General features: G+C 51.3%; 1 protein-coding gene across 1 annotated transcript; it reads left to right on the top strand.

Annotated features, from left to right (window-relative positions):
* The first annotated feature begins 1,364 nt into the window (after nt 1-1,364).
* On the top strand, nt 1,365-10,379 carry LIPG (lipase G, endothelial type). Its single transcript, XM_035559884.1, has 10 exons — nt 1,365-1,574; nt 1,754-1,929; nt 2,638-2,817; nt 3,053-3,164; nt 4,291-4,515; nt 4,944-5,186; nt 5,611-5,731; nt 6,270-6,488; nt 7,195-7,287; nt 8,814-10,379. Exons 1-10 carry the CDS (start codon nt 1,460-1,462, stop codon nt 8,833-8,835), a joined length of 1,506 nt encoding a protein of 501 aa, XP_035415777.1. The 5' UTR covers nt 1,365-1,459; the 3' UTR covers nt 8,836-10,379.
* The last annotated feature ends 4,648 nt before the right edge of the window (nt 10,380-15,027 follow it).

The raw sequence follows: 15,027 nt of genomic DNA, 5'->3' as shown, positions 1-15,027 counted from the left end.
CCAGGAAATCCTTCCCAGGGAGAGATTAACCGAAAGTAGGAGTTTTTGCTGAAAATTGCAGGTCTTAACGGAGCGTTGCTTCCCAACCCCGGCTGCGAGAGGGGCTCCAGCCCCAGGACGTGATGCCCAAACCCACTTCCCTGGGGAGAAACCGTGCGTCCCCAGCCTCCCAGAGCCCCCACGGCCTCCATTTATCCTTCGGTGTCAGGAGCCGAGGGTTCTCCACGTGAGCCCCGAGGGGAGAGGCTGAGCCCCAACCTGCTGCAGGTGCAGGAGCGATGGGGAAACCCTCCTGGGCCACGGGAGGGCTAACGGAGGCGGTAAAAGGGAGGGAGAAAAGAGCAAAAAGAGGGGAAAAGGAGGAAGAAATGGGGGAAAGGAGGAAAAAAACGGGGGAGAAAGGGGGAAAACGGGGGAAAAGGGGAGAAAAGCAGGAGAAAAAGGGGGAGAAAGGGGGGGAAAGGGGGGGGAAAAGGGGGGAATAGGAAGAGAGAGTGGAAAAGGAGGAAAAAAGAGGGAGAAAGGGAGATAAAATGAGAAAAACGATGAAAAATGGGGGAAAGAAGGAAAAAAGGGGGAAAAGGGAGGGGGAAAAGGGAGGGGAAAAAGGGAAATGGAAGGGAAAAGGAGAAAAAAGGGATGGAAAGGGAGGAAAAACGGGGGGAAAGAAAGGGGGGGAAAAGGGAAAAAAGAAGGAAAAAGGGGAAAAAAGGGAGGAAAAAAGGGGGAAACGGGAGAGAAAAGGGGGGAAAAGGAGAATAAAAGGGGAGAAAATAGAGGAAAAAAGGGGGGAAAGGAGGAAAATAGAAGGAAAATAGGGGGAAAAGAGGAAAAAGGGGGGGAAAAAGGGGGAAAGGGGGGGAAAAAAGGGGGAAAGGGGGGGAAAAAAGGGGGAAAGGGGGGGAAAAAAGGGGGAAAGGGGGGGAAAAATGGGGAAAGGGGGGGAAAAAGACGTGTAGTTCTTATACCAAAACCGGTCCCCGGTCCCCCCAGCAGCCCCCCCCGCCCCACACCACACCGCGTCCCCCTGTGTCCCCTCACCCTACAGAAGGCGCCGTGCGCGGGCCCGGCCCCCCGGCCCCCCCCCCCCCCCCCCCCGCGTGTCCCATGGGTGCTGTGCCCCCCCCCCCCCCCCCCACCCCCCCAACCACTCCCCAGCTCCGGAGCCCCACGCGTGTCACCCCCCCATAGGGGTCACCCCCCCCATAGGGGTCACCCCCCCCTCACAGCTGTCACCCCCCCCCCCCACGGGTGTCACCCCCCCCCCCCCCACGGGTGTCACCGAGCCCCCGCCCACCCCGTGACGTCCCCGGGGGGGGGGGAGGGGGGCGTGCCCTATAGGGTGGAGGATGAAGGGGGGGGGGGGGGGCAAGCGCCGCCCCACGCGCGGCCCCTTAAAAAAGCGGCGTCCGCCGCCCGCCGAGCCCCGGCCTCAAGCCCGAGCCCGCCGAGCCCGGCCATGAGCGGCCTCTTCCTCCTCCTCCTCCTCCTCCTCCTCCTCCTCGGCCGCGGCCTCCCGCTGAGCGCCGGCCTCGCCGCGGGGGTTGCGGGGGGGGGGGCGGCCCGGGAGGGAGGTGGGTGCGCGGCCCCACGCGTGGACGGGGACGGGTGGGGAGGGGAAAGGGGGGGGGGGGAGAAGGACCCGTGGGGAGGGGGCTGCCGGCCTCCACCGCCGGCCTCCCCTCCCGTGGACCACCCCCCCCCCCCCCCCCGCCTCCATCGCGGTCCCCTTCACCTGTCGCTGCGCTTCCAGGTGTCGCCGAGCTGTCGCCGCCTCTGTCGCCGAGGCCGCGGGTGAGGTTCAGCCTCCGCTCGTCGCCGGCCTCCGAGGACGAAGGCTGCCCGCTGGCCGTCGGGCGGGAGGGGAGCCTGGAGGAGTGCGGCTTCAACGCGACCGCCAAGAGCTTCTTCATCATCCACGGCTGGACGGTGAGCCCCGGGGGTCGGCGGAGGGCTGGGGGGTGGCGGAGGCCGGCCTCCAGGGAGGACAGGGCCCCGGGGACAGCTGCCACCTCCGCTGGGTGCTGCTGCCTCCCAGGAGCCCGGTAACGTGGCGCGGGGCGTGCTCGAGCACTCCCGCTTCTCTAAATTCTCCTGCACCTGTCCCACGTGGCTCCGTGCCGTGCGGGGTGAACGCACTCGCGGGCTTTTTCCTATTTTTCCCCTTAAAACGGGGCTAGCCCCGTAGAGGTGGCACTCGGTGCACGTGCAGCTCCTTATCCCCAGCCCCGACTTCTCCTACTCCCTCTCCAATAAAGCAGCAGAGGGCAGATGAAGTCTACCAAGCTTTCTTCTTCTACCTTTTCGGGGCCGCTTGAGGACTTTTCGACTCCCGCTTATGCACAGGGCAGTGCCGGGACTGGAAAAGGGTGTTGCAATCCATCAGATTTTCTGGAGTTGTTGAGGAACGAGCGATAAGGTGGCCTCTCCCTCCCGCTGTAAGAGGCAGGGTGGCTAATTACAGCCAGAGTCTGTCAAAACCTGTCCGTCTTCCACCACTAGCACGCTGCTGAGATGTGCTGGGGTTCGCAGAGAAGCGTATATCTGGAGCAGGACGCACGTATCCTGGATGAGGAACTTCCCAGAGTGCATAATCTGGGTCCTGCGATCCAGGAGCTGACCCCAGTCTCTCCCCAGATGAGCGGCATGTTCGAAACGTGGCTGGGCAGCCTGGTGGCGGCCCTGCAGGAGAGGGAGAAGGACGCCAACGTGGTGGTGGTGGACTGGCTTGCGCTCGCCCACCAGCTCTACACGGACGCAGTGAACAACACGCAGGTCGTTGGGAAAAGCATAGCCAGGCTGCTCGACTGGTTACAGGTAACGCGCTTGGGAACGGGCGCTGTTGTAACGCTCCGCGAGCGATTCTTGCACAAGGGAGCTGAGTTTATGCCAGCCCCGATGCTCACGAGCGGGGAAGGAGCTGCTGTAATCCCGACCCCGAGGCGAAGTGGAGCAACGCCTCGTGGTAGCCTCCCTGCGCGGGGAATCGCTGCGGTGCTTACCTGGGAGATGCTGCTTGGAGCAGCTTGGATTATTTCCCTTTCCTTCGCAGGAGAACCCCCTCTTCAAGCTTGAGAACGTCCACCTGATCGGGTACAGCCTGGGCGCCCACGTCGCTGGCTTCGCTGGTAACCACGTCCACGGGACAATAGGCAGAATTACAGGCAAGTGGCTTTGTAGGCGCTCTTACCTTTCCCGGTGGTATTGAGCTTCCCTGAAGAGGCTCATTTCTTGTGTTCGTGCAACGTTTTGGGCTTGCGTAGCCAAAAATGACAAGCTTCCTACCCGTGGCCACAATGTGGGGCACGGCTCTCTTCACACGTGAAAGCATCTTAATTTTGGACTGCAGGTATCAAGGTGTGGGGGGTGTCACTGAAAACTCCGAGGACCCATTGATCTTGAACACTTCTGAATTTAAACGTGGGTTCAAAACGAGTCCAGCTCAGGCCCTTGCTATCCAAATCCGAAGCCTTTGAGTGTTACCGTTTCTGTAATCATAGCTCAGACTAATGAGGGTGAGCTCTCTAGGGTCCAGTTTGTCCCATGGCATGCTTGGTCAGAAGAAAAGCAACCCCTCATTCTGACAGCATCTTGGACAAAGTGCTTCTTACTCTGGAGAGAAACTGATTTCGGTATGTAACAACTTAGGACATGGTAGAAGAGAGCTTTAAATGTTTAAATTTGACATTGGCAGTGAGAGCTCCTAAGAGCCTCGTAAAAAATGTCTGTATTGGTAAAGCAGGAAAGGCACCAAACAAATTGGGGAATAGCTCAGGTGCACAACTTAAGGCTGTGAGTGAGGCTCAGAGGTTAACAGACCCAAACCCCTCATGGGATCTCAGATGCAAGAATTACCTGGCTGCTGCTTAAACCCATATTAGTCCCTCCATATGGCCAGGCTGAAAACAAGCTAAATGTAGCCAAGGCAGCTCTGGCCGCCAACAGTCTCTGTGCGGTGCTAGACCTCTTCTGGTCTTCAGTCTTCTGCCACCTCTGAAGTGTTTTGTCGCTGACCTAGCACAGACTGATGGCTCCAGATCGCCTGTTGGAAGTAATCGCTGTAAATGGAGCAGCCTAGATTGTGTCGTCCCGAAACTTCTGTGGGATATCTTCATTTGTTGCTTCAGTGAGCCCACGGTGAAGGGTTCCTGGGGAGCAGTATCTGCAACGGGGCAGGGTCTGCCTGTGTAGCACCTGGTTGGGAGGGCTCCTAGCATCAGGTGCTTGTCGATTCCGTGTGAAATAACCCAATTTCTTACCTGGCATCTCGCACGCTGTCTCCAACACCAGGCTTGGATCCAGCCGGCCCTATGTTTGAAGGAGTGGACCCCAGCAAGCGCCTCTCCCCTGACGATGCCAGCTTTGTGGACGTCCTGCATACCTACACGAAGGAAACGCTGGGTGTTAGCATTGGGATCCAGATGCCCGTAGGCCACGTTGACATCTACCCCAATGGGGGAGACTTCCAGCCCGGCTGTGGATTAAGCGATGTCTTAGGAGCAATTGCCTATGGGAGTAAGTTTCTCGTCACTTATTTAACCTCTAGACTGCTCACAAATAGACTTGGGCTGATGCTCGGGGATGATTTGATTTTACAAGAGCAGAGAAAATGATTTTTTTTTTCCCCTTCTAAACTGTCTGTACCCTTGGAAACTAGACCTGCTTTTACTTCTGAATAACGCTTACTCACTAACACCTCATCATAACCTATGGCTGTCCTATGCTGCCTGTGGAATCCTCTGTAAAGCTCTAAGTGACCCGTCCTCTTCAAGCATCTAGCACTAACCTCTTGAATTGCTGCTCTTCCGACAAAAAAAAAAAAAAAAAAAGTCCAGTTTGGCCTCATTCATCTCCTGCTGGGCTACAAAAAGGTGTTGTCTTACCAGCTGCCGGGGTGACGAGTACTTAAACAAAATGTATCCCTTGCCACTCTGCTCCTCTAGCACTTGGCGAAGTTGTTAAATGTGAGCACGAGCGGTCTGTGCACCTGTTTGTGGACTCCCTCGTGAACCAAGATAAACAAAGCTTCGCGTTTCAATGTACTGATTCCAGTCGCTTCAAGAAGGGAATCTGCCTGAGCTGCCGGAAGAACCGCTGCAGCGGCATTGGCTACAATGCCAGGAGAACGCGGAACAAAAGAAACAGCAAGATGTACTTAAAAACAAGAGCTGACATGCCGTTCAAAGGTACACGGTCCCTCTTTGAAAGAACGTGGTCTGATTTCTAGGAGTGGAAGTGTGGGGTGCCCCTTAAATTCAGTAGATTGATTTGGTTTTGCTCTTACCTGGCTGCATTATTGTGCTTCTTCCCCCATGTAAAATCAATGGGGTTCTGGTCATAAGGACAGTCTGCCTTCTTGTGTGGCTTACGCACAACCTTGCAAGACCACTCCAGGTTTGGGAGCCCTCCCCAGATGTGCTGCTGTCGTGTAAACGCCAGCTTGGTAATCAATAAGAGTTATGGAAAAAAATAATCAGTAATTAATCAGTAATGTCTCAGTAAGGAAAGGGTCTAGCGTTTGCCAGCCAACGCTACTTCACAGAGTAATTCTGAGCAGTATTTTCGACTCGCAAAGTTGGTTCAGTGTATGCTCTCCTTGTTTCTCTCCAGTCTACCATTACCAGATGAAAATGCACGTCTTCAGCTACAAAAGCTTGGCAGAGGCTGACCCCACTTTCTCTGTCACCCTTCATGGCACCAATGGAGACTCCGAACCCCTCTCCTTAGAGATGTAAGCAAGCTGACCTAACCAGCAAGGTCACTGGGACTACACAAGGTGGCATTATTCTTTTTCCTCCGCTAACCCCAGCATTGCAGCTGTGCCTAGCAGCCCCACTTCACCGTTCAGGAACTTCTCATCCTGTCACTTAATTGCAACGTATTGCTGAGAAAATAATTTGTGCCCAGTGCTCTACGTTTTGTGGCTCGTTGGTGAAGTACTTTGCTTTCTCCTTCTACCATCTGGGTAGCCTGAAAGCACTTCCATCTCTGGAGGTGGCGTTGACCTCCTTTAGCCTCTCCCAGAAGAGCCGAGGCATGAAATTCACCCTTAAGCTATGGAAAGCTGGCTGAGCCAAATTCGTGATGCGTTGTATCGAACCAGCCACCCAAGCTCACTTTCTGTAGTGCAGTCAGCAATTAACCAGAGGCAGGTGAATGTGGAGCACTTGATAAGCTGCAGAGGCTCTGTTTAACCTCTTGCATGGGATGAATAAGCATCTGGCGTGCTTCCATAAAGGAGAAATGTTGACTCTCTGCTTGTCTTTCAGGCTCGATCAAATTGGCCTAAATGCTACTAACACCTTCCTGGTCTATACTGAAGAGGACATGGGGGAACTTTTAAAAATCAAGCTCACCTGGGAGGGCACATCCCAGTCCTGGTACGATCTGTGGAAAGAGCTGAAGAGTTACTGGTATCGGCCTGCCAAGGCTTCCCAGGAGCTGCACATCAGGCGGATACGCGTGAAATCGGGGGAAACGCAACAGAGGTGAGAGCAAACGTGCAATCTAACACAACTCAATCAAAAGGAGCAATTTTCAGAATCTAGCAAAAAAAAAAAAAAAGTGGGTTTTTTTTGAACTTAGCTGGTAGTCTGAACATCTCATCTTCCTTGTTACCAGCTCATGCACCGTAATGGTACAGGAGAGTGGGTTGCTTGCCAGCGTGAGGCCACAAACTAGACTTTGAGTAAGACAAGTCACTGCAGATCAGCTCTGAGATGTTCTTTTCCTTTATTTAGATCCTGTAACAGTCTCCCCTGCCTTTGGGGACTGAGTTAGCCTACTTCAAGATGGTTTAGATAATACCTGAAGGATTAAAATGCGGTGCCAAAAAAACAAATAGCTGAAACCTAGGCATGGCAACTTAGTACATGCATAACGTGACAATTTGGCACAACAGGCTAAATCTAAAACTGCAGCTGATTACATGGTAGCATCAACTTCTTAAGCACTACAATCTATGAAATGTAAGGGCAGTAAAAGCAAAGATCCACAAATGGAATACGGAAGTAGGGAAGGAAACATTGCATCCTCCATTTGAGGAGGTACCGATGTATCAAGATGCTCCAGAGAGAAGATGTCAAACCAAACAACTTGCCCTAGAATTACCTGCAATCCATATTACATCTTGTTTTTTTTTTTGACCATGGAGACAATAGGTACCTTCTCTTGACTTCTCATTCTTCCTCCTAGGTTTGCTTTCTGTGTAGAGGACTCCCAGCTGACCAGCATATCTCCTGGTAAAGAGCTCTGGTTTGTCAAGTGCGCAGATGATTGGAAGAAAAGGTAGGGAAAACCAGCTAGGAGAAATCCTGTCTGATGCGTGTGGCTATGCTGGGATGAGTGGAACCAGTATTTCTCATTTAGACTCTTGGAACCTGTTTTTCTTTCAAAAAATGAAATCCCAGCCTAGGATTCCCAGGTGTTAGACTTTCATGTGTGCCTCAACAATCACAAGCCAGCTGATATTATCGTCACTTTTACTCATTTATCTCATTTTTAGCATCTACCAAGATCCTTGCAGTAGTGGAGAGCTAATTAGAGGCACCTATTAAATGCTACTACCCTGTAAAATAAATGCTACTACCCTGTAAAAGACAGGAGAGGAAAGCTAGGGGTGGAGGGGATTGTCCCAAACATTACCTCAGCCTGACAGAAGACCTCGAGCTGCAAAGAAACCTCTTGCTTCAGTTTGGGCTCCACACATGAGCAACGCACAGCTGAGGACTTGTCGTGGGGTTGCAGTATTGGCTCCTGCTGCTTCATCTCCAGCTCTGCTAATCTGTTCTGGTTCAGGAGCGTGCCAGCTCGCCCGTCACCACAGCATAGCAGTCCCGCTTAACCTCTGCGGGGCTTTCCAGGCACCCAGGATCAGTCCTCAGAGCACGCCTTCCAGTAAGCCCGCCTCGGCAGTGACAGCTCGATTTGCTTCAGAGTGCCTCAAGTCATGTTTTTGAATGAATTCACCTTCACTTGACTAAACGATGGTCTCCCTTCAGATGAAGCCCAGCCTCTCGGCCTCCTATTAAATGTCAGTTTTTGAACGTAGAGCTTTGCCCCTTCTAATCTGGAGACAAAGCGCTTGTTAGGGCTAGCGAATCCCTGTGGAAGCAAGCGCTTTGCACGACCTTCTTGGGCAGTAGAGGTCAGCTGAGAAACACGAGCTGGCACCGTTTCAGGTTTGGCAAAAGCTAGCAGGCTGTACGTACAGTAGCAAACAATTCTGTGAATGAAAACCCTGTGTGAGAACTTGTTGCTCTGCCACAAGCCTGGAAAGATCTAAGCGAATACTCCTGCAGGTACAATAAAAGGCTGGCTTGATATGCTTCTCGGTAACCCCCATAAAAGAGAATTGCTGGCAGATGTGCTCTTCCTGCTTGCTCGAGGAGTTTTGCATGGGGCAGAGGGGCAGATCTGAGCTCCAAAGCACTGTGGTTTCCAGGAAGTTATCTTGAAATCATGAGCAATTACTTGCTCTTCAACTGTCCGTTCCTGCCAAGTCGATGGGAGTCTGTAATTCCCTACATGGAGATTCAGCCTGTAAACATCTGTCTACCCCAAGTGGCTCTGAACAGGCAGTCTGGAGTCCAGACCTGTAAATTTTGTTTGCAACCTTCTTGTGTGCATAATATCTGCTTCAGATTCCCACCGAATAGCTACCGGGCAGAGGGATTTATTGATTTTTTTTGACAAAAATCAAATACCAACCTTCCGTTTAAACCTGTTCTCGATGTCCCAGAATTTCTCAGGAATTCTTTGCTATTTTTCTTAGCCTCTGCATTTAATTTTTTTCCTCTTTCTGCTTTTCCCAGACCTGTCTCAAACTTGCTCTGAAGACTTTCCTGAAGACTTACAACGGAGCGCCCTAGATGCACGAGGACCACGAAGGTGGAAAGGTGCTCTGGCAAAAACCTGGCTTGGTAGCACTTAAAGCAAATAGCTTTTCAAGACAAAACCTCTTGAATCGGATGCAAGAAGCTGAGGAGAAATTGAGGGACTGTGGTCCTACACCTAGAATAACTAGAACTACAACCTCCCTTCCCCGGGGAGCCTGGCTTATGCATTTAGCCTTACTTTGACCTGTTAGACGCTGCGTTTCCTGCCTGCTCCCACTAACCAGAGCTACAGCTGAGATCTTTGGAGAGCTAGACCTCAGCAATGATCTTCTGGCCTGCCTGCCAGGGGAGCTGAGAAGATAACCGTGCTAACTGCTCATCAGGCTGCTGGTAACAGGGCTGCCAAGAACAAATTAGTGTCTAGCGTAGGCGTTGCTGCAAATCCTGTAGCGCTGGGGGGAAGATGAGACCAGCGCACACCAAGCGCGTGGAGCTCTTTAGGGGAGGGGTGGGAATAAGCACAACGCCACTTCGCCTTGTCCCGTGACTTCGCCTTGTCCCGTGCCTTGAAAATCCGTTCCGTGTCTGGCTGATGGCGAGACCTGTACCTGTCACCTCGTATGAAGGCAGCGCTCCGTCCTCTCCCTGTAGCCAGGGCTAAACGCGAGGAAGATGGCAGCTGATGGTGCTGGTAGCAGCTCCCCAGCAAGGCTTTGAGGTCCCGTGTGTTAATCTCTTCGCAAGAGGCAAACGGCAGCTGCCCTTCTACCGACTGTAGCAGAGGAGGAAGGTAACAAACTGTACCCTTTCAGGAGAGCTCTGCACCACTCCTCGTAACTACTGAGACCGCTTTCGCCCCTGCTCCATTGCTGCTGTAGTTCCAGTGTGTAATTAAGACCTCATTTCATAATTAAGACCTGATTTTTTTTATGCGAAGCACTTAACTGAGCCGAACAGACAACAGCCTGCCTTCATTGCCACAACGCCCCGGTTGGATTCCCAGGTGCCAGATGAGCTGGGCTTTGCTCTGAGTTGGACAGACCGCGGCCGTCCTGTTTGCTACAGCAGAGTGGACCTCGTCAGAGGTGAACTATTTATTTATTATTTTTAATTTTCGGAAGGAGACTGGGCGTAACAACTCTCGAACGATCGGCGTGCAGAAAGGCAGTCGTAAAAGGGTGTTGCCACATGGTGCACTGAGTTCTGAAGACCGAGCAAGCCCTTTGAGGCCCGCAGTTCTCAGAGTTTTCTGTGGAGCTTCAATCCAACCAAAGCAAGCACATTTAGAGATCTTTCTTTTTCCATGGTTTTATGCAAAGGCTTCAATAATTGAAGCCTTTGGTAAGTAGCCGAGGCTTGTCACCATGCCATCCTTCGAGTGGTTTCAAAGCCCTGTTTGTATATTGTGGTTTTTGTACGACTTAAAAACGTTATTTATTTCTCGTACTGTACATATGTAAAGTTTTAAAGATCTTTGGTTTTGAGTAACACTTTTTATAAGCCTTAAGACAAAAAAAAAAATAAAGAGCTTTGTAAAAATGGTGGAAGTCTCGCTATTAATCGATCCCAGGCTTTTCTCAACAACAGGCTATGGCTGCATTTTCTGCCTCCTGCCTCCAGCAAGTCACTGAGGCCAGCAGGCAGGAGGGGAAGGCAGAGCAGCAGCCAGGTGGATGCAGTCTACGGCTGCCCTTGTAAAATCATTGCCTGACTTCACTGGTTAGCCTATTGATGAGCACACTGAAGAAAACTGATCACAACCTCGATTTTCCCAGCTTTTCTCCCACCGGCAGCAGCCACCCCATCGTGCGTAAGGAAACCTCTCAGGGGGCTCAGCCTAACCCTAACACAAGCCAGCGGCGCAAATCCAGCAGCAGCAGGACTTTGCAGACAAAGTAAATAGCCCCAAGCTGGGGGAGATTTACATGAAATTACTTGGTTAACCTTTTCCTAGGAAAAGTAAAGCAAGGGCTGCAAGGAAAAACTGCAGCTTCCTAGATTTGGGAGAGCAGTGGGAATGGAGTACCCGGTTCATGGGCTCCAAAAACATTCTGCACCCCAGATATGGAGCTTTTCCTAATGGGTTTGTGTGCAAAAGGAGTTGGAGCTACCAGGACCAGATGTTATTCAAATGCACAGCAGTTTGCTTTGCTGTGAGATCCCTTCCTGCAGCAGGCACTGCCATCCCAGCGCTCCTGCGAGTGATGCTCTCCCAGCTGGGTCAGAGAAGCACGGGGCCTAGACAAGTTTCCCCAGCTGCAAGTTTCATTGTGCACTAACTAAATAAAAGAAAAATAACAAAAAAAAGCAAAGAGAAGGTCCATATTTCCAAACCCTCTAATAAATTTGGGGTGGGCCCAGCGGGCAGACCCCATATGCCAGGCAGGGCTGAAGCTGGGGGCTGAGCCCAGCACAGGGCTGGGGGCTGTGCTCGACATAGCTCCCCCTCCCCCCGTTTTTCTTTTTGGGATTGCTTTGTCACAGCCCCTCCATTCAGCCCCGCCAGCCGGGTTCCCCCGAAGGTCAGCCTGCGTCTCCGGAGGAACAACGCGCCCCGCACTGGGAATGCTTTACAACCTTCCCCGTCCCACCGCACCGCCCCAGCTCCAGGGAGCAGCCACCTTCGGGCACTATTCCCCCAGAAACACCCGAGCGTCTTTGCTTTTTAAGGTGAGTTGAAGGGAAAGCCTGCCTGCAGGTTGCTTCTCCACCATTTCCCTGCGTAACAGGGCTCAGGAGGTGCCGGCTGCCTCCCGCAGGCAGTTCCCGAGCTACAAGAGTTGGGATAGAATAAATTCAATGCAACAGCTGTGCTGGGGAAGAGAAAGACCTGCCAGCCCTTTCAGGAACAAGAACAGCATGTTCTTTGCTGGCTTCCCTTCCTGAGATAACCAGGCAGCCTCACACCACCAGGTAAAGCTTCCCCGGGGCAACCTCACCAAAAGACGACCGCGACCAGCCAAGAAACCCAAGACCCCGCTCCTCCGACAGCGATAACGAGTTGTAATTTTATGCCTGCTCGGATGCTGACATTCCAACATAAATTATACAGCTCATTGACTTCCCGGCCGAAGTGCAAGCATTCAGAGTCTCTTCCTTCTGATCTGACTTGTAATAAGACTGAAAAAACAAGGAAAAGGGACCAATAAAGTAAGGATTTTCGGGGCATGCTGTTTCACTTCTCCTAGCCAGCTGTCCTAATTATTGCAAACAGGCAAAGCAGTTCAGACAAAGTAACGACACAAGACTTGGATGAAACCTTCAGGCAAATCTGGTTGATTCTTTGCTTCTTTCCATATGTCTTCCCCTATCCTGTTTTTGGTTGAAAGCAGATGTTTCCTACCAAATTACCAAGAGAAAGACCACTTCGGCTTAGCTGGAGCTACACTGAAACAATCCTCCTCCTGTGCCATAAAATCTGCAGATGTTAATGGGAAGAAGATCCCCCCTCCGCAGGTCTTTGTGAAATAGCCAGAGCTGTCGGTTCTTTGAACAACCCATTAAGAAACCCCCATGGAAGGACGGATTGTGCATTATTCACCCAGCACAACGGAGGGAATTTCCAGCCATGGATCTCAAAAACATCAGTTGGGTAATAATGCTTCAAATTTCCCTCTAAATTTCAGAGCCATCGATCTGGCTGGCTTACAGATGAGTAAGGTTATTCAGAAAACTTGGTTTTTCCTTAAATAGAGTTTATCAGCGTTGACTTTATTGTCGAGGAACGTGAATCCATATCAGAAAAGTCCCAAAGGAACTAACCTGCATCACTAAGCCTAACGTCAAGTGGTTTTTATGCACAGAAAAATACTTGAAGGGGTAGATTTTTTTGCTTACTGAAGCTTTCTTTTGCTCATTCAGCCTGGTCTAATAGGGTCTACAACCCCGATCCCATATAAAATGCCAGGAAGTAAAAGGAACTGAATATGAAAAGGTAGAGAAGGACTCTGATGGCTGTTATGGCATAACACCTTTCCTCAGACAAGAAGCGGTGCATTTACATGTTGTACACGCTCGCGTTAATGATTTCAGCGAGTAAAGCCAAAGCTGGAAAAGCAGGGGCACGTTAGCTGTCCTGTAATGTCTGCAAAGCTTCCTCCTCGCTGAGCACGCGGTCACGGCCAATTCCTCATCTCAAGAAGCCCGACGAGCCTCTTTTGCTCAAGTTCACCCACCCGGGCGCTGCTCGATGGGACACGAACGAGTCCCAGGGCTGGGCTGGGAGGGCCCAGCTGGGGTCTCTTTGAAACCCGCAGGAGTTTTTCCTTGGGCTTCAGCGGAGTTTTGGTGGTTTTAACCCACGGAGAGATGCTGGTCCAGGCAGGGGACAGAAGCTGATCTGGTACCGAGATGCCTGCATGAAGAACACACTCCGTACACTGCAAGACTGCTTCCAAAAGGTGTAAGTTTAGAAAAATTAAACTTCATATATATTTTTTTCCTGTTTCTTCTTCCCGTCATCCTCAGCAACTGGCCTAAATTCCTGTCTGAGGTCCAAGCCACACAGTGCCTCCAAGCCAGCTCCAGTAACAACATCAAAGTGCTGACCTACCCTGATTTTGCATCCTGTCCAACAGCTACTTACCAGGACGCGATGAACTTTATATCCCGTGCATCTTCTCAAAACGGAGCCAAAAGAAGGTTTTTCAATTTCATCCAGGGCACTCAGTTAACTTCTGCTGCTCTTGTGGGATTTTAGTGCTCCTCAGAGTTGTTTCCTCTTCCCCACTGGAAGACCATGAGAAATGACCGGGGAAAACTTGCCAACTACATGGGAGAAGCAATGAGCCTGATGGTCTAAGTGGAATGCTGTCGAATGAGTAAGGAAGAAAATGGAAATATACGTACCTATTTGCTTCTACTCCCATTACAAGTTACTAAGTTTGCACGTGGGGGGAAATAAAATATGTTTATGATATTTAAATAGACAGTATCTCCTTAAGATAATGATTTCCAATACTGGAAATAAATGGGACAGGAGAAAGAACCCAGAAATTTTTTTTCCCACTCTTCCACTTATACCAAAATAGTGCGCTTCACAAATATTTTAATGAAGATTACGTTAACTCACATCTCATCCTGTACAGACAACTGGGGACAAAGCCAAGCTCTGCTGTTCATCATTAGTTTCTAAAAAAGCATAAAAAGACAACCATTTTAGTTAATTCTGCATAATTAAACTCCTCTTATCTGGAGAGGCAACCCACATCTGTGTTCCTGCAGCTGCTCCTCCTGCTGCCAGGCATCTGGGGGAGGAGAGGGTTCAGGTCCCCTCTGGACGAGCCTCAGTTTTGCTGATCCCACTGCTCCTCCCCACTACTTCCCTGGGGGCACTCAGCTCTGTGGGGCACACGCAGGTCCTCACCGCCTCCCCAAACCCACCTGATTTCCCACTAAATCCCACCCACAGCTTCTGCCTCCCCCCAGTAGGGCCATACCGGTTTCCTCGCTGCTTTTTGTGCCAAGCTTTAAAGCAGCAGCCCCTTACACCTATATGGGGAGAAATAGCGAGTCTGTGCTCAGCCGACAACCTGAACCCCTCCTCATCTTCTTCCCACGTGCTCACATTCCTAAACACAACTCCTGGAAGATCCGAGTCCTCACGCTCTCCTTAGCAGAGGAACTGCCAGGTGTAGAAGAGCCCTCAGGCCTTGAAGCACCTGAGGATGAGTTGTTCCCAGCCCAGAGCAGACTCGTAAAGTCATTTAGGTTGCAAAAGACCCTCAACTTCATCACATCCAACCATCCAAAAAAAAATAAAATCCTATACATGGCCCCAGTAACACCTGGGACAAGCTGGTTGATGACACTGCTTTAGGACAATGTGTACACAGGCTCCCGTGTCCCTACATCTCCAGAGCCACCCACCAAAGCAGCCAAGGTCAGGGAAGTGTTTTTATGAGGTTTGTCCTTATTTATAAGGTTTGTTGTTAAACAGCGCCTGAGTACAGCTTGCTCTGGGGTCAGGCCACCCTCCCCTCCCTGCTGTAACCCTATGGGTGCTGGTGAGGCTGGAGGAGACTGAATCCTGCTGAATATCAACTCCCTCCTTGCTGAGGATGCCATAGGAGCCAAGCAAAGGCCCTTATGGACTCCATCCCCGATATCTTAGACATGCTTCACGTGCTCCTGAGCTGCCACCAGCAGGTGACCGTATCCTTACCTGAATTTAAGGTAAATTCGGGAATTT

Source organism: Cygnus atratus, chromosome Z (genome assembly GCF_013377495.2).
Source record: "Cygnus atratus isolate AKBS03 ecotype Queensland, Australia chromosome Z, CAtr_DNAZoo_HiC_assembly, whole genome shotgun sequence".
In the NCBI taxonomy this organism is placed as follows: domain Eukaryota; kingdom Metazoa; phylum Chordata; class Aves; order Anseriformes; family Anatidae; genus Cygnus; species Cygnus atratus.
The sequence above is the reverse complement of the archived record's forward strand: the minus strand, read 5'-3'. Positions and strand labels throughout refer to the sequence as shown.